The sequence below is a fragment of the Colletes gigas genome, unplaced genomic scaffold (genome assembly GCF_013123115.1).
Source record: "Colletes gigas isolate AHSC1104 unplaced genomic scaffold, ASM1312311v1 Colletes_gigas_Sc00003, whole genome shotgun sequence".
In the NCBI taxonomy this organism is placed as follows: domain Eukaryota; kingdom Metazoa; phylum Arthropoda; class Insecta; order Hymenoptera; family Colletidae; genus Colletes; species Colletes gigas.
This window is the reverse complement of record NW_025106632.1, coordinates 7,408,206-7,430,913: the sequence shown is the minus strand read 5'-3', so window position 1 is coordinate 7,430,913 and position 22,708 is coordinate 7,408,206. Positions and strand designations below refer to the sequence as shown.

Below are 22,708 nucleotides of genomic sequence, written 5' to 3'. Positions count from 1 at the left end.
AAAATTCCGTCGCGAATTCCCGAACATTATACGCAGAAAACATAGCAAATATGTCACAAACTGTCAGAGATTGATCATTTTGCTAGGGCACAGGTTTAATTTTCAAATTGCTTTTAAATTATTTGGGGTGTAGAGTAAGTAATTATGAAAGTAATGTGTAATACTACTAGCGAAAGGAATCAAAAGTACCAGCTTCGGAGAATACAATGTCTGACTCTGACATTCCGATTCCCCTGAAATGTTATGTGTGTCTTTAAAAAATCATAACTTCTGAACGGATCGAAGGATTTTAATGTTTCAAATTGCAAACGACAGGTATTGTGGTGAAGAATATGTAGAAATTCCAAAAATATTCGCAAAGTTGTTCCTTGATCCCGGAAAATGAGAAAAACCCCCCCAAAAATGGTACAATTTTCAAACAGCCATAACTCCTGCAATAGTGAATATATTTCAATGAAACTTTTTTCTGAAGTAGAGCTCATAGGCGTCTACAAAAAAGTATTAGGCAATTTTTCTGTAGAGCGTCAAACAAAATTATTAAAAATGAAAAACAAATGCCTAAATTTTTCGGAGAAAAAAAAATTTCAAATCGTTTTGAAAAAATTATTGTCGGTTGCGGAGGTCAATTGCAATTATTTTTGGTGAATACACATATCCCCGAATTCCTACACACTTTCGAGAAAAAAAATCTTTATTGTATGTTCCCTTGTCAGTAACATGAATTCCTTCCTTACCTTAGTGGCTATTGTCGGAGTGAATCATTTGGAAGTTATCCGTATATGGTAAACAATTATTATAGTATTCCTAATATTGCTCAAATTAATTTAAAATAGCTATTTCTAAGTTTTCTAAATAAATCTTCCAGGTTATCTAATTTTCTATCGATTCTACACTTTCTACAGACGGCTCCAATACAAGGCAACGGAGTTAATTAAAACGTTAGCTTAGATTAATAATCCGAAACTTAATTGACATTTTTTTTGTAATGAAATTCCCCTCAATTTTTATAAAATTTTTAAATTTCATTACATGTAGGAGGCGTTACCTAGCGGTGAGTACAGCCTACTATTTCTCGACAAACTTGGACGTTGTGCCGTAGATGGCGGTGCAATCGCTCGTTTAATAATGCATTATTTTTTATTATAAAAATACTCTTCTAAGTTTATTAAAACTATGCAAGATTATTGAAACTATGTTCAGGCACAAAAAAAAGTAGAGTAGCAGTAACACCGAGTTAATGACTGCGAATTTAAACTAGTTTGTTGAAATATTTGTGGCTATTGATTTCCTACATTTTGTCAAGAAATTGGGATTCCCCGGACGCTTCCATGGATACTAATCAACAAGGTCAAATCGCGATAGTGAAGGTTGAAAAGCACATTCTTCCGCACAGTGTTGTTTTCTGCTACTCGTTAGAGCTAGTCGGCTATCATTAGAATTTCTGTTTAAAAATAAATAAAATTTAAATTGCTAGATATTACGCTTATATTATTTTGAACTTTTACCACCTCACATTTTAGCTCGAAAATTTCTAATTCGTCGTTCAGAATTAAATGTCAGTGTTCTTGCAATCGAGTAGCAGGCTGTTAATTAAGTAGAATTATTTTACGACACACAGTCACACCAGAGTGTCGTTACAAGTTCTTGTTTATTAAGTTTTTTAAAAACTAGTGAAATTAGAAAATTCGATTTTATCAAGTTTTTTTGAACATCTCAAACCGACATCATGATGGACATGGAGATGAACGCTGGCTTAGATGGCGTAAGTAAATGTTGTTAATATTTAAAATATATCCATTTCAGTACATTCAAACGTGTATTAATTTAAATGTAAAAAACTTCGAAAAACTTGATTTTATATTTATTTCTTATACTATTGGAATTCATCAATTTTGGATTCATCTTGTAAACTATAAAAATAAAAAATTATTTTATTTCTTTGTTACAATTTTCTATAAAAATCATACGCGACAATTGAAACATCTTCGTTTAGTCGATGTATTAAAAAAATTTTCTTCGTCGAGACTAGTTTTTGTTTTCGTCAATTGCGCGCAATTGTAGTGCCCTGAAATCGTATTTAATCGGTTCATACTCGATTCTCGCAGAGTCGTTTCTTGTTCATCTTTACACGTGTGATTTATTAAAATATTATACTTTGTAACTTTTTGCAATATAACAAATCGTCAAAGACAATGGCGAGCGAGACGAACGAAAATCAAGACGAGACAGCGAAGGAAGCCGATGTTGTTATTAGAATTGAATTATTTCAACTATCTATAACCTAACCGCGCGACTATCAGCGGTAAGAAATTTTACAAAACATTATTCAAAAAATATTTCTATAACCTCAGAGGGTGTATTGAAAACATTTCATTTCCTTCGATTCTACTGCCATAACGCGATTTAATTTATATTTTAGTAACGATAATTTTGGTCTGAGATTTGTGAATTGTCAACGTGTGAAGGAATTTATCTAACGTTTTAGAATTTTTATTAAGCTCGTATGCAGTCTAAACTCTCTCTATCTTAATAATCTTTTGGCTGGTAAAATAAAGTTCGATCGAGTTTTCCAAACAGAATTCGCAATAATGACTCAAAAAACGTTTAATCATCGAAAGACTTAAAAATATGCAATTCAGGGTAAAACACCCCTTTAAATGTTCGATCTGATTGTGAAGATATTTACGATAACAAACAAAGTCTCAGACTCAAAGTATAAAAAAAAAAAACCAAAAGAATTTGGCAGTATTTGGAAAGATCGCGAGATTTATGAAACGCTACTGCAGTTCTGAAAGTCTTACGAGATTCTCAACGCGATTAATGTTCACGCCAACCGTCAGTCAGTGGCGCGGCTAGGTGACGATTATTATGATAAAGTAACAAAAAATACGAGAAGAATATCCTGCCAGCATGGTGGATTAACGCGTTTCAGGATGATGGGAGCGAGAGCAGCGAAGCTACGTCGGACGGAAGCTCGGCCAGTAGCACGTTCTGCGAACTCGAGAAGAATTACTCCAAGGTGAGGATCCGTTGTAAGAGCGCTTGTGAGAGAGCGCGAGCCCTCTGGTGGCGAGCATGAGAGGCGACGCCACAGAACCATTTTTCTTAATTTTTTTTAAGGAAATGTTACATCTGACGTTATGATTCTTTTTTGCAGTTTACTTAGCTATCCTTTGGGGATACAAGATAATTTTTTTATTAATTTTTATTTACTTTTAACGTTGTTATCACGCCTGCAGTAAACATGTGTTTAAACACTGGCGTAGGTGATTGCAGCTCTTAAGGTTGTCTAAATAAAAAAAAAAGATATTTATTTGATAGGTTTACAGTAATCGCCCGTACCAAAATAATTTATGTTGCAAATTAACAAAATGGTGAAAGCTGAAAGAAAAAATTGCAAAATTTCGTCGTTTCTTTTGCAACTTTTTAATAAAAAAGATATGATAAACTATACAAAAAATTGTTATACAATTCACAATACTTGTCAAACTAACTAACTATCTGCAAACTAACTTACTAACTGGCAAACTAACTAACTAACTGACAAACTAACTAACTATCTGCAAACCAACTAATTAACTGACAAACTAATTAATTTACTGCAAACTAACTATTTAACTGCAAACTATCTAACTAACAGCAAACTAACTAACTAACTGCATCATAATGAATGAATCATAACGTCAGATGTAACATTTGTCTCTCCAAATTTAACAATACATTCTTAAATATATATACTTTCAAAAAATGAAGAAAAAAAAATTGATATTTTTGAGACTCCCTCTTTAAAGCATTAACTTTGCTTCACGTGTGCAAACTAGATTTCTAAAAAAAATTACACAATAAATGCTAACAACGTGATATAAACTCAAAGGTAAATTTCAATAAACACAAATTTTTAACTGTAAAACGACTGAATAATTTTATACCGATTGCTTATAGGTCACACACAATTGCTTCAACATTTCAATCGAGTTGATTGAAGTTTAGATAGTCCGTTTATTAAATCTGCATTAAAATTCTATTTTTTAGGTCCTGAAGGAAATGAAGGGCAACGAAGCGTTGGCCCCTTTCTTGGTCGAGTACACCAAACTCTACGAGTCTCTCTATAATGCTCATCGAATAGAGAAAGAACTGTTAGAGAAGAATCATTTATTAGAGGTATAATTGTCTCTCTTTTTTTAAAAAAATTCGTACCTTAATTAATTCACATAAATTTAGAATATTTTCAGGATTGATTTTAAAATCTGTAATCAAGATATCGAGATTCTGGTTGATGCGATTTGTTATTTCAGAGCGAGGTGGAAGAGAACCACCAGAAGATAGAGGAGCTGACGGACACGATCTCGAACAACGACGACGAGATCGAGAAGTTGAAGGAGGACATAGTGAACACGATAAAGAGGGCGGACGCCGCTCACACGCGCGAGCAAAACGCGCAAGAATTGATCGAGAATCTGCGATTGAACGTGACGCAACTGAACCAGGAGATCGAGCAAAAGAACAGGCAGCTCGCGGCCGGGGAAGAGTAAGATTTTCACGTCGAGTTGTTAGGATTGTCGTGAATAATCGTGACTGACCGAATCAACAGCGTCAGCGCCGCCAAGCAGAAGGAGAATCTGATGAAGGAGAAGGAAAGGCTCGTCAGCGAGATGGACACGTTGAGGCAACGGCTGAAGAATATGGTTCTGTACACCGAGGAACTCGAGAAGAAGAACGGCGAGATGGACCAGCAAACGAACGACATGCGAGAGGAGCTGGATTTGAAGTTGAGCGAACTCTCGAGGGAGAGGAGAGTCAGGCAGAGGATGGAGGATGAGATGCAGCATCTGCAAGAGGAACTCGCCGAGAAAACGACGGATTTGGAGGTAAAGAAATATCGTCCTTCCACGAGAAGAAGGCACAGCGTGTTTGCATCCCCATTCTTGCTGCAGTTCGCTGATTGGTTGTCACTGATCTTCGTCACTGCAACAGGAATGAGGGATGTAAATACGCTGTGCCTTCTTCTCGTGAAAGAATGATACAAAGGACGAGAAATCTTTCAAAGTTTTTGTTCCTTTCGAGATCCTGGATTTATATGAGTTTCCCTATTTAATACAGCAGCACTCAGTGCATGTGTTTGTTTGATTTATAGTCCGCGAACACGACCATACAAACGGCGGCGGCCAACGTGATGAAGCTCGAAACGTTGCTGAAAGAGCAGAGATCGTCCGGCGAAAGGATGCAAAAGGAGATCAGCAAGCTGACGGTGAAACGACTGAATCTGCAAACGGACTTGGACAACGCGAACGCGCAAATCGAGCACCAGGATAAAGAGATCGCGGAGAAGGACAAGCAACTGAAACAAACTACGCAAACCATACACAGGTAACGTTCCTTGCAACGTTCCGTCGAGAAGTTAAAGAAGATGAGGTGTTAAGGATTCTTAAGGAACCCTCACATCGCGGGGTTTGTGATACGGACGTGACTTCTCCGCTATTTTTGAGGATTAGGCCTTAAGGAAACTCCAAACTCCACACGGGACTTGGAATCCTTGGAGCTCTTCCTTGCCTCAATAGAGTCAATTGACCTATCTGCAGACCATTTTGGGGGCTTTGGCTTTCCCCAAATGTTTATAAAAAAGGCAATATTCTCGATTACTCTTGCATGGTGTACCTGGACACTGGACAGGAATGTTGCAAAAAGCAAGAAACGCCCTGCCAAGGTGACGACTTTGAGGATTGGCTCGACCAATCCTCCCACCGGTTAGTGCTGCGCGTTTTCGTCATCTTGGTAGGAGAAGCTGAGCTTAGGTTAAGGGTAGCACTAAGTTTTCGGTTTAGATTCGTTTTTTGATCGAGCCTTACAACCTCTAGAATACTCTTGTGCAACTAACGCGAAGAGCAACGGGCTCTCAATCAGAAGCAACGGGCTTTAGGTATCAGTAGTTTCCCAAACACCAGTTTGGGTGGTCCTTCGAGCATAAGTAAGGAGCTGGTGTAATATGCATGGTCCACGCAGTGCATAGTGCTTCGCGGCCAAGACAATGAGGTGTCTTTAACACTTTGACTGCCACGTCACCCATATATGGGTGACAGAACTTTTAACAGTAGAACTGTAATAATGAATTCTCAAGTTGAAATGTTAAAGAAAATAAATTTTAATAGGCTTCGTAAATTTTAACAAGGTTACGAAAGCAACTACTACGACAACTTTTAAGTTGCGTAGTTTACAATCGCCTGAAATGAAAGTTTCGGTCCCGTGAACAATTTTAGGATTTTCGACTGGCAGTCAACGTGTTAAAAAGCTGTCTTCCCGTGGTTACGTTCCAGAATGAAGGAGTCCGTGGAACGGAACAGAATCGAGAGAGACGCGATGGCGAAGCGGGTGCAAAAGGTCGAAATGGAGCTGACGTCCCTCGAGCAACAGCTGAAACAAGCGAACGCGAACACCAAGAACGCGGAGCACCAAATGGCTGGGTTTCGAAAACAACAGATAGACAAGCAGAACCAGTACGACGTTTTGCTGCGCGAGAAAAACGTCCTGGCCCGCACCAGGGAGAACATGGAGGAACAGATCAAGAAACAGAATCACGAGATGATCGTGTACGAGTACAGCAGACGGAAGATCGAGCGCGAATTCGACGACCTCACCCAAGACATCGTGGAGATCAAGAAAGAATTGGCCGCGGCGGAGAAGGAGAGGGACAAACATAAACTGGAGACTCAGAACTTGGCTCAACAGGTGAGTCTTTTTTTAGGAAAATAAAGATTTTTGGTACGAGGTGTTGACCTGAGCTTTTGTCCTTGATTTTCAATCTGTTCCTTGTGGTTGCAGGCTTGAAAATTGTGTACATTATAGCTCTTGATATACAATTATAATTAGAAGCAATTTTTCAAACATATACAACTTTATTTTGTTCAAATTCGTTTGGGCATGCAATGTTTACAGAAAAGAAGAGATTTATTATAACGTATTTAATCCTTTTGTCTTCTTGCAGTACGAATAAATAAAACAATCAGAAGCCCTCGTCAGTCTTTCTCACAATATCTTCTTCTTTGCAATTTTTATCGTAGTATTTTTTTTTAATTATTTTTCAAGAACCTTCGACTTGGATTTTTACATTTCTAGTCCCGATCGGACTAATTTCGTCGCGTTAATAGGTGGAGTACCATTTGAGCGAGTCGAAGCTGAAGCAAGTCGAGATTTTCAGTTACAAAAAACGGCTGGCGGAGTCCGAGGCGAGATACAGACAGCAGCAGAATCTTTTCGAGGCAGTTCGCGCGGAGAGGAACTCGTGCAGCAAAGCCCTAACGGAGGCACAGGATGAGATACAGGAGCTGAAGAACAAGCTGAAGGTAGTTAACCATCAGATCGAACAGCTGAAAGAGGATATCGTGTCGAAGGAGGCCGGTCTGATCAAAGAGGAGTTCCGTAAGCTGGCTCTACATATTTTTGTACACGCTTCGTCTAGGATAATTACTAGAAATCAGACTTGGTCGAAATTCAAATCGTAATTCAAAAATAATCATTTCGAGTTTCGATCGATACAACAAACACAACGTTGAGAAAGAACTATTCGATAATACGTACGTACTCTTGAGGGTTGACATCTTGCTTGAGGGTGCCTTTATGAATGTCTTTCTATGTCCATAACTAAATTAAGATATTAATGACTTGAGTAAGACCTTTACCCATCACGATACTTCTAAAAATAGCTTTCTAAAAATGGTAACACTAGATAAAACATTTCTTCGTACGGCCCTGACTATGATCTAAAGCCCTTAGTGCTCGTATTTTTGTCAATTCACTTGTTTCGGGAGCTGAAACGTGTGAACTTTGACACCTACTCCAGTTTACGACCTCGCTATATTGTGGCCCGAACTATACCTATTTTTTCCAAGTACAATCAAATATATTTCCGTCATATATTGTCTAATAATTGCAACTACTTTCCACTTGCTCTGCCAACATTGATTTAATAAATAGGAAAGGAGGTTGAATTTGTCATGAGAGATGCTTGTTATACATTCTTACGTCGAGCAATGAATCAATTATTATTTATTTTGCAGTTCGTGGTCGCGTGGAGAAAGAGAAGGAGGCACTGAAGATCGAGCTGCAGTCCACCCGGAAGGAGGTGACCGATCTGAGACACGAGATCGAAGAGATGAAGCTGGAGGAGAAGAATCTGAGACAGGTGCTCCAGCGAGCCGAGTCGGATATCGGACGTCACAAGAAAGACATCGACAACGTGATGAACGAGCGTGACATTCTGGGCACGCAATTGGTCAGGAGGAACGACGAGCTGAGCTTGCAATACAGTCGAATAAAAGTCCTGCACGGGACGCTTCATCAGGGCGAAGCTCAGTATAACCAAAGATTGGAGGAGATCAGGCTGTTGAAGCTGGAGGTGAAGAATCTGAGGACGGAGAAGGTTTTACTGATGAAGAACATCGCGAACATGAGCGATCTCAGGCAGGAAGTGTTTCACTTGAACCGCGACTTGACCAAGGAGAGGCTCAAAGTTATGGCGCTCGAGGAGGAAGTGCAGACTCCGTTGAACATTCACAGATGGAGAAAACTCGAGGTACCTTATTATTTTAATCGTAAGAAACTCGTAAAAGTGAAAATAACGAAAACACGATTGCCTCGTTGCTTGATATTTTTACAGGGTTCTGATCCTTCTACTTACGAGCTATTGGTGAAAATCCAAATTCTTCAAAAACGTGTGTTGAGGATGGCCGGCGACATGATCGAGAAGGAGAAGAAGATTAGAGATACCGAGAAATTGTACATGAACCTTCGAGAAATATTGTCGAAACACCCGGGACCCGAGGCGATGGTTTCTTTGAACAAAACTCAAAAGGCGTTGCGCGAGAGAGGGCAGAAAATGAAGGTAATTTCTATTATATCAAATTTCTGGGGAACGCGACATAAATATTAACCACTCCGATTTGTATCGAGGCTTCAAATCTACGAGTAATATTTTTAATAATAAGCAGATTTTTAATTTGAAACGCGATAAAGAGAAAACTTATTCCATCGACCAAAGTGTGCAAGTATCGGTTTCGAAAGAAGTAAATTAAAATTTTCAGTGTATGTTGGCGGAGCTGAGCATGTACGAGGTGCAAATTAGCGAGTATAGGGTCGGTATGGACAGGATGAGCGGACAAATGAGCGAGTTGAAAATGAAATATTACGCTCAGAAGAGGAAGCTACAGAAGTCGAAGGAGTCGAAGCCGAAATCGACGAACGAGCCCGTACTTCCGACGATTAATCAAAGCTTGAAGAAATTCTGCGGCGGTGGCTTCAACATGGCGACACCCACCCCCAGAAACTGTTTCGTCGTAGATTCTGTCTGTAAATAAGCTGAAACCATGCTCAAAGAACCGACGATGCAACGAAAATATAACAGTGCATTTCGTATATATTTTTATCCTTTTTAGTCGTATCGTTAAACAAAAAATAATAATTCAGTCGTATCGTATGTTTGCATTAACGTTTCAAAAACTGACACATAAACGGTTTCTACATCCTCTCGATTGCAAGCAACGAGCTGAAGCACGACTTCGAAACTTCTTAGAGTGATTTTGAAGTAGTTATTAAAGTTTCGAGTTCACGATGAAAAAACGACAGAACTTTCCGACAGACCATTAGTATCGACTGTAATCATCTAATCATCGATAAATGCAAAGAAAAGTGGAATAACAGTGAACATCAATTATGCAACAGTTAAGTATATACTTCGCCTACGCGTCGATCATAATTTTGATCGATTAAGCTCGGATGACTAAGTTGGATCGAAATTCACAGTCACGCGATCGTAGTTTCAATTCGTGAGTCGAGGACTTTCCAATAAAGATTAATTAAAAAAAAAATGTACCAATTTTCTCACCTTTTTATTATTTATAACCGCTGCTGGTGGATCAGCAACGACAGAAAAGTATTGCTGATATGCATAATAAACGAACAGAAAACTTTGTCAACGATGGCTGGAAAATTATATACTTTCTCGCTGGTAGGTTTCAACATAGGTACAATTATTCATATTTATCAATTTAAATTTATTACGGTACAAATACACTTGTTACTTTTGGCTTTTTGTCTACGTATTTTTCAAGACGTATTCACATTTTAATTCGAACGTGATAACATTCGTTTATACAGAGCAGAAAATATTATGTCAACTTTGTATGAATCACAATCAGGAAATACTTATCAGTATTTAATTACTGTTTCCTTTTATGCGCATAAAAAACACTTGCAATGATTTCTGTTTTGCACAGATTACGAAATCTTCTACGATAAGTTTCGCAATGTTACATGGAAGAAATTGGGCAATATCTATGACTTTCGACTATTAAAATAGCGATTCTTGCACGTTATAATACGTGGCTGTAAATCCTTCGTACCATAGCATTTTATTGAAATTACGTATTCGTTACAAAAAAACTGCCACTATTCTCATTGTACTAGATCAATAATTATTCGTTAGTAATACCTTGGTAAGCACCATACTTTCATGGCAATTTGTATAATTGAAGATATATTTAGCTTCTTCTTTACTCCTAAATAGTAAAATACAAATTGGACGTATAAAAAGAATTTGCGTATATATTATATACCTTTAAATATTACGTGAAATTGACTATCATCAAGACGATGCTTCGTTGTTCCTATAGAAACACTGAAAAAACAAACGTATAATTAATCAATCTCATTGTTACATCTTTATTCGTTCTATCACTTACGTTCTTCGCCACTTCCGACAGACTGTTTGCCATTGCAGCGCCAGTTTGTTGCACCATATTGTAAAAGTGGCCCTTCTTTTGCAATAAAATGTACGGATGATCGAATTCCTAGAATAAAATACACGTGAAGTGCATAAACGTATCCAACGTTTGTCAAGATTTCCAAACCTGTTACTTACTACTAGGTAACCTTGGTCCATCACAAGTATTTTATCACTGTCCATTATAGTGTTTAACCTATGGGCTATAGTGAAGACAGTACAATCCATGAATTTCTTCCTGACGGTGATCTGTATCAAGGAATCAGTTTGTGGATCGACATTGGCAGTGGCTTCGTCGAGCACCATAATTTTGTTATTCCTAACTAACGCGCGAACAAGGCATAATAATTGACGTTGACCGACGCTGAAGTTCGAGCCCTCCTCGGCCACTTTGCTGTTCAAACCAGCGGCCATGTCCAACATCGTCTCTTTCAGCTCGACCTCCTCCAGAGCGTCCCACAGAACCTTGTCGGAGTACTCGTCGAAGGGGTCCAGATTTCGTCGAAGACTACCGCCGAACAACACCGGTTCTTGCGGTATAATGCTAATCTTCGAACGGAAATCGTGCAACGCGACAGTGTTCGTGGGTATACCATCTATGACGATGTCTCCTTCCACGTACGCCAATCGAAAAAGCGCGCTGATCAACGAGGTTTTACCAGCACCGGTTCTACCGATCACGCCGACCTTCTCCTTGGGCATGATCACGAAACTCACACCTTTCAGAACGTAGGAGCTTTTTGGGCCGTACTTCAGTTTCACGTCCTTGAACTTAACGAGGCCTTTGCTGGGCCAATCTTTCGGTGGTTTCTGTTCAGGCGTGCTGTCCAAAAATGGCTCCTCTTCCAAACGTTTATACTCCAACACTCTTTCTACGGAAGTGATTTGATTCTCCAGCTCGGCCGTCTGTCTCATCCCCCATTGCAAGATCCCGGTCACCGCCATGATTTGCGTGAGCACCAAACCGATGTCACCGGCCACGGCCAGGTCGTCGAACACCAGAAACGTGATAGCAACCAGCGCTATGTAAGCCAGGCAGACCGTCTCGATGTAAAGGCCGAAGGCTCGCGAAGTGGTGAAGAATATGAACCAAGTCGAAGTGTGGAGGTCCTGGTGGTTATCGAACTCGGACGTGACGATCTTCTCGGCCTTGAACGCTCTGATCGTGGTTAGTCCTTGCAGTGTAGCGCCAACGTGATCGAACACGGGCGATCGTGCTGTAAAGTAACATTTTTAGCCGGGTTCCGTGACGTTTATCTTATTTGTTGCCAGAAGGTACTCACTGACACCCTCCATGCGTTTGATAGCACGACTGGTCGAAATGTAAACCACTCTCATAAAGTAGAAAATCAGTATGACGACGAACGTCGGTATCAACAACCAGGGAGTCACGGTACTGATGATGACCACGGTTCCCATGAAAGTTAAGAACATCATCATAACGTCGAACATTGTAAACGGCATCCTTTTGTCGATGATGCCGATATCTTTGGAAAACCTTGTTTCAGAAATGGTGTAGTTAATGTCTGTTTCGTCGATAGGAGGACAATTTGATATTCGCGTACAGGGCCAGCTCTAGGTATTTAAACCCTTTGTCTCTGTCCTGTATAGTAATCACTGAATGCATAGAGTAATTTGTAGAAACTGGATTAAATTGTATCTGATGGCCAGTTGCAAAGGGACAGAGTTCCTTTTTCTTTTTTTTTAATAATATTACCAACGATCGCTTGGGAACACCGTGTATCGTTGGCATACTGTTATAATTGTTATACAGTAGTCCACGAAAGTATTCGAACGCTTCCAATCTATATCGTTAACAAATAGAATGCACACATTAGGTTTAGATTTTCAAAATCAGATTGTATGTGAAGTGGCTCGTTTATGGTGTGGAGATGTATGGCGGCGAATGCTACGGGAAATCTTGTTTTTGGCTAAGTAAAAAAATATGAAACTAAGTGCAATTAAGTTAAACCTACTTGATGATTTCTATGTTCAACAGGACAACGATCCTAAGCATACAGCTGGAATTGTAAAGTAATGGATCGTAAAAAATTTTAATGGGAAATTCTAGAGGTCAAAATAAGACAAAAATCAAGGATACTAATTTGTTGATCGAGGCTTCGTTAAAAAGTTATAGAAACATTTCCAGCCACACGGTATATTTTCGGTAAAGAACTTTTTTTCTCGAAAGTGTGTAGGATTTCGGGGGTATGTCCATTCACCAAAAATGATTGTAATTTACCCCCGCAACCGAAAACAATTTTTTCAGAACGATTTGAAATTTTTTTTTCCGAAAAATTTTAGGCACTTGTCGATTTTCTTAAAAATTCGTTTTTGATTTTTAGTAATTTTATTTGACGCTCTACAGAAAAGTTGTCTAATACTTTTTTGTAGGTACCAATGGGCTCTACTTCAGAAAAAAGTTTCATTGAAATATATTCACTATTGTAGAAGTTATGGCTGTTTGAAAATTGAACCCTTTTTATGGGGGTTTTCTCATTTTGCTGTGTAAAGGAATAACTTTTCGAATATTTTTGGAATGTCTACATATTCTTTACCACAATACCTGTCGTTTGCAATTTGAAACATTAAAATCCTTCAATCCGTTCAGGAGTTATGACATTTAAAAGATTTGCTTGAAATTTCAGTGAAACATATCAATGCTATGGTCAGACATAATATTTTCGGTAAAGAATTTTTTTCTCGAAAGTGGGTAGGATTTCGGGGGTATGTCTATTGACCAAAAATGATTGTAATTGACCCTCGCAACAGAAAATAATTTTTCCAGAACGATTTGAAATTTTTTAATAACTTTTTAACGAAGCCTCAATCAACAAATTGATATTCTTGATTTTGGCCTCTAGAATCCCCCATTAAAATTTTTACCAGGGGTGGCCGAGCACTCTGTATTATACTCGGCATACGCTACAAACTAATAAATCCTACCGAACATCTATGGACTGAAATTGGAAGAAAACTCAGAAATTATGACACAACGTCCACGGAAATAGCAGAAATATGGTATTCCATTGGGGGAAAAACAACAAAAAAACTTGCATACAGTGTGGAAAGCCGAAGGGGGACCAACCAGATATTAATATTAAATAATTTAAGGCTTATTCGTACCGTTCGAATACTTTTGTTACGTACGAAAACAGTATATTTACACTAAATGGCTTGTAAATTCTCTATGCGTTGTCAGATGTACTTTTACGTATGCATACTTATAATCTCATTTTGCAAAACTTGAACCTAACGTGTGCATTCTATTTGTTGTGTCGAATATTTTCGCGAGCTACTGTATTTCTCTATCGGTTTTGTAGTTCAATATTATAAAAAATATAATAAGTAGATCGAATATCGACAGAGTATATAGTTCTGACCGTATCACCGTAAGCCGGCCCTGTCGGCGTACATATTTAATCGTATACCTGTTCAATATTCGACCCGCCGGATTGGTATTGTAAAAATACATCACGGTCCGTACGATGCTACGAAACATCTGTGCGTGCAAGTTTTTCGATGACCGCATGCAGACCGCGTAATACGCGAACGTTTGGATCAGATAGAGGCATACGACGCCGATGGTCATCCCACTATAAAGATAAATAATTCCATGACGGGACAACGGGCCATACCATTGAAAATCCATCGTACCATTCTCGTTTATCACCCACGACGAGACCTCGGTATTCACCCAACGGGCTAGCAAATAATCGCTGCCGCTGGCCAACATTTGGCTACCGACAAACAGTATCAGCATCACAACCACCAGAACAGCGTTTCTACTAGCCTTCCAATACGCCAGGAATACCGTGCCAGATATTTTCCCGACCGTCCTCGACTCCGCCACCTCGGCGGGCTCTTCGCTCGCGACCTGTTCGTCTTTCTTCGCGCTCTCGATCGAATTATCCACACGGGTCACGGACGTTACCGCCTCTTTGTTCTCGCCCACGTCGCGAAAGATCTTCATGAAGTCCAGGTCCATGGTTTGGAGCTCCTCGAATGTGCCCTTGGCTTGGACAGAGCCGTTGCTCATCACGACGATCTGATCGGCGGACTTCAAGTATTGCACCTGGTGGGTGACCAGGATTCGCGTTTTGTCTTTGAGGAAGCTGCACACGCACTCTTCGACGATCCGACTGCCCACGTGGCTGTCCACAGCCGACAGAGGATCGTCCAGGAGGTAGACGTCCGCTTCCGCGTAGACAGCTCGAGCCAGATTTATCCTAGCCCGTTGCCCGCCGCTCAGATTGATCCCTCTCTCGCCAACCATGGTGCCATCGTGATGAGGCAGGTTCTCTATGTCGTGTCTCAGCTGACAGACACGGATCACCTCGTTGTAACGAGCCTCGTTCATGGGCTGCCCGAACAGGATGTTCTGTCTGATCGTGGAGGCGAATATCCACGGACGTTGGTCAGCGAAACTGATCTTCCCGTCGATCTCCAGCACGCCCTTCTCCAAAGGCAGCTCGCCAAGTATCGCCTGCAACAAACTGCTCTTCCCGGCGCCTATCTGCCCGACAACCGCCACGAAGTTTCGCGCGCTAACCGGCAGGTCCACCTTCTGCAACGTGTACTCTCTGAACGGGTCCCACCTGGCAGTGACGTTCTTCAAGTAGACGGGAACCGACTGTGAGGCCACTTGATTTTTCACCGGTCCGGATTTCGACACCTCCGGATGGAACATGAACTTCTCTAGACGCCTGATGGAGACTATCGCTTCCGCTAAACTATGCACGCCTAGACAATCGAATATTGTGCGTTCATTCGTCGATACAAGCTGGATCTCTGTGTCTTCGGAAATTTATCGTTTTGTCGCGCGTGAAAGGATATCCAGGAAGATAGAGAAAATTGAAAGTAATCCCGCTATTCGGTCAATTATACAGGGTGGTCCACTTAAATAAGGCCACCTAAATATCTCCTCTAATTGTGAGGGTACAAAAAAATATTTTGTATGCTATTTGAATGGTTTGAAAAACCCCTTCTTTTGCAACAAAATTTTTTTCGGAGTTTACAAGGTTATCGATGTTTTTTTGAGTATAATTGTATAATATTTTTTATTGCATCGTGTAGCTGATATAAAAATACGTTCAGATATGTACCTTACATGACCTTTGAGATCGAAAATTAAATGGAAACGAAAAACTTTTGTCTATCGAGACTTTAGAGACCAAGACGTCATTCGGGAGTCGCTTCTTTGTATTGACACTACCACTTTCGAAAAACTGTTTGACAAAAAAAAATTCTGTTGCAAAAGATGGGGGTTTTCAAACCATTCGAATAGCATACAAAATATTTTTTGTACCCTCACAATTAGAGAAGATATTTAGGTGGACCATCCTGTATAGTTACCCTCGCGATGAACGAACGACTTACTTAATGCGAATCCAATGGTCACCGAGCTTCGTAAAATGGAATAAAACGCTGTGGTCATGAATACTTTCTCGGCGTCGATATTGTTCCCAGTTAAGACGTACGTCAATATAGTAACGAAAAGACTGACACGGGGAACGTAGACATCGAACGTTAGCCCAAGCTGCTCGACGATCGAGTATTTTTTTATCACGTTCACCTCTTTCCTGGAACGAAAAATCCCATTCAGAATTCCGAATTGCGCTGGTAAAATAATCGAAAGGAATTTTAGATTTTAAAATTAGATCGACTTTAGATCGACGACTATATTATTATTATTATTTATTTATTAACAGGAATCCTTTATTTTAACAAAATAAATTAATTTACAATACGTTGATAATTTTAGACTTTCCAACGATTCGATTAAATCAATTTTAGCGTGTAAGAAAATTTACGCAATTCTGTGATCCAAACGTTGTGCGGTGACTTTCAGAATAAAATGGAAAGTGATTTCTTAAATATCTTGATGGTACGTACAGAGGAATTGATTACCTTACTTACAAGCATAATATCTGTGATTTCTCTTCTATTATGCAATGTTCGAAGATTAGTGTTAATAAGTAAGTCGTCGTAATTATGTGATTCGAGAGGCATGGGACACCCACTATGCCTAGCAACGAGACGAAGAAATTTCTGTTGAACTCTCTCAATGTTGTCGATATACGTTTTGCAACGAGGAGACCAAATTATGCTGCCATATTCTAGAATAGGTCTTGACAAAGCACGATTACCAAAGTATCTGGAAACTCTATGAATAAGTCCCAGAGAAGGGATATTGTAGAAAATGTCTGAGAGCAACGATAAACGTTACGAAATAATTTTCTATCCGTTAGCGTTACGAAATAATTTTTTATAATTGTATTTTCTGGTTTAAAATGTTGTAATATTCGTTTAGTTACGCGATACTTTGACGAATATAGATACAAGGTTAAGCTTTTTATCCCAGTACTTGTCAGGTTATTTTATAAGGTTTCCTTACCGTCTTGCTTTCTCGACAAGAAGCGAATACGGAACTTCCCAGACGTACATCTTGATTATTTCTACCCCAGCGATAATTTGATTCATCAATCTCAGCCTGTCGTCGGTCTTCTGCGCCGATCCGAGCGTCAATCGTGACACCTTTCGACCTAAGTACACTAAAAAAATCCAACGTGAGTAAGGACTGTTCGTTAGTGTACGGGGCCTACGTTCGAAAACAATGAAATAAGATCGTGTAAACGACCTTATTTCCGAATTACTGTTATCATCGTTAACTTAAAAAAAAAAATTCAGAAAATGTATTTTGCCGCTTAATGCGTTACGGTTTCATTGTTGTTCTTACACTGCAACGGTATGCACAATAAAAACGTCGACATTCCGGTAATGGCGCCCAATCCGATTTCACGATATATCAGATACGCTATGAGAAAGATTTGTAGCGGTCCGATCCATAAGTAATGAATACTAAAAACAAAGTAATCGAACCTGTTAACGTCGTTGCTCAGGAAATTGACCATCTGAAAGAGTGAGAACGAATAAAGCCGTGCATCTAAATTCAAGCTATCGACCCCGTTCGATCGATCCCTCACCTGTCCAGCAGACGTTTCGTTTTCGAGAACAGAACTGGATAGTCTCAGTATCTTTCTGTAGATCAGCGTGCAACACGCCACCCTGATCTTCATTCCCACGTGCATCAAGCATTGCAACGACCAATGTATGATTATATTGTCGACGAAAGGCAACAGACAGAATGCCGCGGCGCAATAATATATATCGGCGTTCCATCCTTTCCTGTTACCAGAGAAATAACGCAACAGTCTAGCGAGCAGGAAAGGCTGAACGATTCTGAAACAACACGCGGGATCAGTGGCTCGAAACGATCGAAATTAAAAATAAAATTTCCACGGTTAACCCTTTGCGCTCCGAATTATATTTCAATTTTGTTACCAGCAGCTCCCAACGACTTTAAGTGTTTTATTTGAAATTTACCTGTTAAAATATCTGTTTCATTTACACTGTTGTTGCATTTTCTAACTTTCAAGTGTACGATATCTCTTTGGTTTGGACTTGAAAATGTGTCGGGTGGGACTTGACGAGGGAGCTCCTGAGATAAAAATTGATGTCGAATCACACTCGACATAGGAGTGCAAAGGGTTAACAACGCGGTGTGCATAAAATCACGTGGAATGTACCTTATTGCAAATTCTAGAATGAACAACATCAATCCAGTGTTAATGATTAATTTACCAAAGCACTTATAGAGCACTCTGAACAAACTTGGACTCGAGCCATCCTTTTTCGCCTCGCATCGCGTCACTTCCTTCTCCCAATTTTTCACGATACGTTGCCCCAAATTGCTGCTCTTGTCTTCCCGCAGAGGAGAGTACAGATCGCTCTCCTCCAATTCTCTCTTGTAACCGACGATGAACAGCTTGCGGATCCACCTGTTCGTCGAACGACACGTGTTTAGAAGTTGCTCTTGACCCGAATGAAAAGAAACGGGACTCCGTTAGAACGACTCTCACCAGAACGTAAGTATGGACAACGGGTTGGCATTCTGACGCGGATTTTTCACTTCTTTCTTCTGATTTCGGTCCATTTTTGCAGGGGCGACCGTTCATCTCAAAACGTTCGCGAATATGGATCTCTTCGCGTGGGTTTCATTTGCTGTAACCAAGGAATTACAGAGAAATGCAACACGAGATATATTTTTTATACCAGCGTTATTGGTCCCTGGAACTTTGGAAATAAATTTGTCCGTCAAAATGAAACGTTTGGAAAACACAGACATTTAAAATACAGACAGAAAACGAGGATTTATGATTTGATATATATATACATATATGTTCTAATTATTCTAAGAAGAAAATAAAATTTGTGTGCAATGGTCGACGCGACTGTTCAAGACGTTTCGACCCTACTTTTGGACCACCATCGATTTGTTAATAACTCGATGCTCTAATAGAACCTGTAAATGGTATAAAAATTTAAAAAACCGTGAAACTCAAGGTATCGATAGAAAATGTACCTATTGCGATTGAAACGAAACGAGTTCAGAAGTTTCTTTATCATTGAAAGCAGCAAATTTAAATACACCGTCTGTTGCATTGTTTGTATTGTTTAATAATAAATATAACGTCTAAAGAGAATTCTCGTATACAATGTATGATAAATTGCATATGCATATCTGCGTGTATTTGAGTAACAAAATTGTTGAAATAAAATCTTACGCAACGTTACGCACAATATTGTTTAAAATCTATAAATAAATGGCATTCAGGAAGACACTCACCAACGCGAATGACGAGATGTTCGAGGATGCGTGTGCACTGCTTCGAGACAAAGATAGATCTGAATCTTGCGCGTTTACGCCATCATTATCGCACGAGGTCTTATCAATGACGAGTGAGAATTAAATGATCATTGTAACATGGTGACAAACTAACAGCATCTCGTAAATATAAAAGGTGCTTTACCTCAACGCCGAAATTGCTTCCAAGAAATCCTGTTACCGGAAACGACGACAGGCGACACTTGCGCGCGTAAAATTTATTATATTTAAAGATCGTTAAATCATTCCACATCACCGTATTTTGTAATACTTAAAAAGATATTTGATTTATGAAATTTCAATTATTTTTCGAGTCTACGCGCGTAAGTGAAACGAAAGCTAACTTTACTTCGAAACTTTATAAATTCATTGTCTCTTGTTTTTTCTAATAATTTTTGTAATAAAGAGAACAACTCTTAGGATTCATTCTCCGATAGAAAATACTTTATTGTCTCAGAACCAACACGTTTCTGTCGATCGAGTGCATCTTGGCGATGTTTCCAAGAAGTTGGCTCGTTTCAAGCACAGATTTTTAACCATCGTATCATGTAAGAATTTCAACTTTCTTTGCACTAGCAATTTTTTAACTGTCACGGATCTTTAAATTCGTTTTATCGCTTTCGTTCACACTTCGTCCCGTATATATTCTGTATTTTTAGATTTGAATTTCTGAACTATTCTGTTAATTCGTTTTGCATTCAGAAACAATGTTTCTGTAAATCAGTTCTTTGAATTTCCTGGAAGTTCGTAATCAGTTTCCAATGAATTTATAAAAGTAAGCCGGTGTAGTTCCTCCTTGGGGAATGGCGGTTCTTGAATCGTTCCATGTCGGCGCTTTGTGTAAATATACACAATTTTGTACGATGAGAAACCCGATTACGAACAGCAAGAACAATTCTTTTGTGTCTGCGCGCGATACGAGGTCGCGTGTCGTATAGGCAATTTCATTGTTGCGGAAGCTGATTTATCATTGTTTGTATCGCAGACGAGATTTACGATCGTGCTGAACAACGCTGGTGGTACTCGAACGGGTTTCAAGAAACGATAATTTTGTGCTCTCGAACAGTCGTTTCGCAAGGACAAGAAATCTCGACCTAAATTATTTCCCTTACATTATAACATTGATACGTTAATCATATTATTGGGTTCGATGTCATATGAAATTTTGGATTTGTTAGAAACGTAGAAATAAATAAATGCCTGAAGTAGGCCATGTGCTTCTCCTTTGCCCGTTTCAAAACAGAATTGTATTGGCTATTGCCGTGAGCACATATAAAATACAGTTTTAGAAAGTCCACCTCGTGTCGATTTTATTAAAACGCTTGACCGCTATCCTGGCCAAAATAGCATCATTTTTACATGACGTAATTTTTAAACAATAATAAACAAGCATGTCGGTGATTTTTCAATAGAGGCTGATTTCTTTTGGATGAAACTCGTACCAAAAAATCTTTAGCTAAACGTTAAAGTTCACCCTGCAAATTTCACTTTAGCGAGCTATGTCGGATTATTAAAAGTTAGTTTGATGAGAGTGATTTTTGAATAATGAACTAAAAACTGTTTGAAATTCTAAGAAAACCGCAAGGGTAGAGGGAATGGGAGAACTTTCCGACAGATAATGCACCAAATATACCAAGTGCAATTACCAATAATCACGACACTGTCTATGGACAGAAGATATGAGATAATATCTGTAATTAGAGTAACTTAGAGGGTGGATGATTGATGAAAAACTTTTATTAGCGGTGGAAATAATAATTAGCGAGGGGATTATCATAAGAAATGATCGTTCATCGATCGCAGCCAAAATTATAGTTTCAATTCGATAGTCGAGCAACGCACGACGGATCGCGATGCCGCGACAGATCTTTTTCACTGAGCTGTAACATACGAAAGTTCCTAATAAATTGCGAGACAATCGAAGATCAACGATTCGTTCGAACGCAGAAGTGAAAAATGAAAAAATGATTATAAAGCAACACTTCGGAAAGATGGCGAGTTTTCCAGACGGCACAGTATTCTTTGGTCGAGCACTTCCAACGAAAACCGGAAACTCATCTTGTAAAATAATACTTCCAACGTGTCGGGTTAGGTTAATAAAACGACCTCGAATCGATGATTTTTAACCGGTGGGCATATACATTTGTAAATGAGAGAAAAATAACCTAGCTCGATAAAATGGCAGAACTTTTCAATAAATAATGCAGTATCGTACGAAGCGCAATTACCGGTAATTGTAACATCAACAATTATAGCGAGCTTCAGCTTAGATAGAAATACGACAATTAACTGGAAGTTGATTACGAAACGATGGGCGGGGAAATGCAAATTATCCCTCGCCAAGAAAGCAATAGATTAATATTTTATCTGCTCGTCCAGCAAATATACCAAGTGCAATTACTGAATATATCGACACTGGCATGAACGGAAGATATGAAGTAATATCTGTAATTATAGTAACTTAGAAGCTGAATGATTGATGAAAAACTTTTACTAATGGTGAAAATTATAATTCGCGAGGGGAGTATTATAAGAAATGATTGTTCATCGATCGCAGCCAACCGACCGTGCTCGAACGAAATTTGTATCCATGAAATTATAGTTTCAATTCGATAGTCGAGCAACGCACGACGGATCGCGATGCCGGTGAGACGACAGATCTTTTTAACTGAGATGTAACATACGGAAGTTCCTAATAAGTTGCGAGACAATCGATGATCAACGATTCGTTCGAACGCAGAAGTGAAAAATGAAAAAATGATTATAATTAATTTTCTGTACATTTGCATTTCGATCTGCGGATTCCTTTTGTAAACCTGCAATCAACGATGTTGGAATTCCGGAAAATTCGTTTCTTCTCGAATACTACATCATACGTGTGTGCAAATTAATGCAGAACGGTCGCATTGGTAGACTTATTTATTAGTAGCAATTTTTAGCATTGGTAGTATAAGAAAAATATCTTCGCACGTATCTGTATAAGCTAATGAATCGAAAAACAATAACTGTATTTCAGTAGTTATCAATAATTGTATTTCATCCTCGTCTTCTGCGAAAGAATTGTTCAAGAAATTTGTATAAAAAGTCGTGGGTCAATTTCTACGTTTTTTACTACTATAGAACAACGTTGAATAACATTTTAATGAAAAATCGAACAAGTTTTAAAACGATTATACAGGGTGTTCGGCCACCTCTAGCAAAAATTTTAA

The 22,708-nt window shown here is 39.0% G+C and overlaps 2 protein-coding genes across 5 annotated transcripts in view; one reads left to right on the top strand and one right to left on the bottom strand.

Moving 5' to 3' along the window:
• Positions 1–1,726: 1,726 nt before the first annotated feature.
• Positions 1,727–9,347, top strand: LOC122404527 (cilia- and flagella-associated protein 58-like). Its single transcript, XM_043408563.1, has 11 exons — positions 1,727–1,762; positions 2,933–3,019; positions 4,033–4,161; positions 4,296–4,528; positions 4,592–4,868; positions 5,135–5,367; positions 6,312–6,723; positions 7,143–7,413; positions 8,052–8,566; positions 8,651–8,875; positions 9,075–9,347. Exons 1-11 carry the CDS (start codon positions 1,727–1,729, stop codon positions 9,345–9,347), a joined length of 2,691 nt encoding a protein of 896 aa, XP_043264498.1.
• A 568-nt stretch (positions 9,348–9,915) lies between these two features.
• The window catches only part of LOC122404525 (probable multidrug resistance-associated protein lethal(2)03659), a 29,533-nt gene continuing 16,740 nt past the window's right edge, over positions 9,916–22,708 (bottom strand). For 3 of the 4 annotated variants that reach the window (XM_043408559.1, XM_043408561.1, XM_043408562.1), the window contains exons 2-12: positions 18,694–18,835; positions 18,361–18,612; positions 17,758–18,013; positions 17,511–17,685; positions 17,169–17,325; positions 16,151–16,353; positions 14,203–15,514; positions 12,055–12,269; positions 10,910–11,988; positions 10,731–10,838; positions 9,916–10,666 (exon numbers count right to left, since the gene is read on the bottom strand). In XM_043408559.1, the coding sequence (XP_043264494.1) occupies positions 10,634–10,666; positions 10,731–10,838; positions 10,910–11,988; positions 12,055–12,269; positions 14,203–15,514; positions 16,151–16,353; positions 17,169–17,325; positions 17,511–17,685; positions 17,758–18,013; positions 18,361–18,612; positions 18,694–18,767 (3,864 nt within the window). In that variant the 5' untranslated portion in view covers positions 18,768–18,835 and the 3' untranslated portion in view covers positions 9,916–10,633. Of the gene's footprint in view, positions 10,667–10,730; positions 10,839–10,909; positions 11,989–12,054; positions 12,270–14,202; positions 15,515–16,150; positions 16,354–17,168; positions 17,326–17,510; positions 17,686–17,757; positions 18,014–18,360; positions 18,613–18,693; positions 18,836–19,460; positions 19,602–22,708 lie in introns of those variants that run through there. The other variant, XM_043408560.1, reaches the window with a different exon arrangement.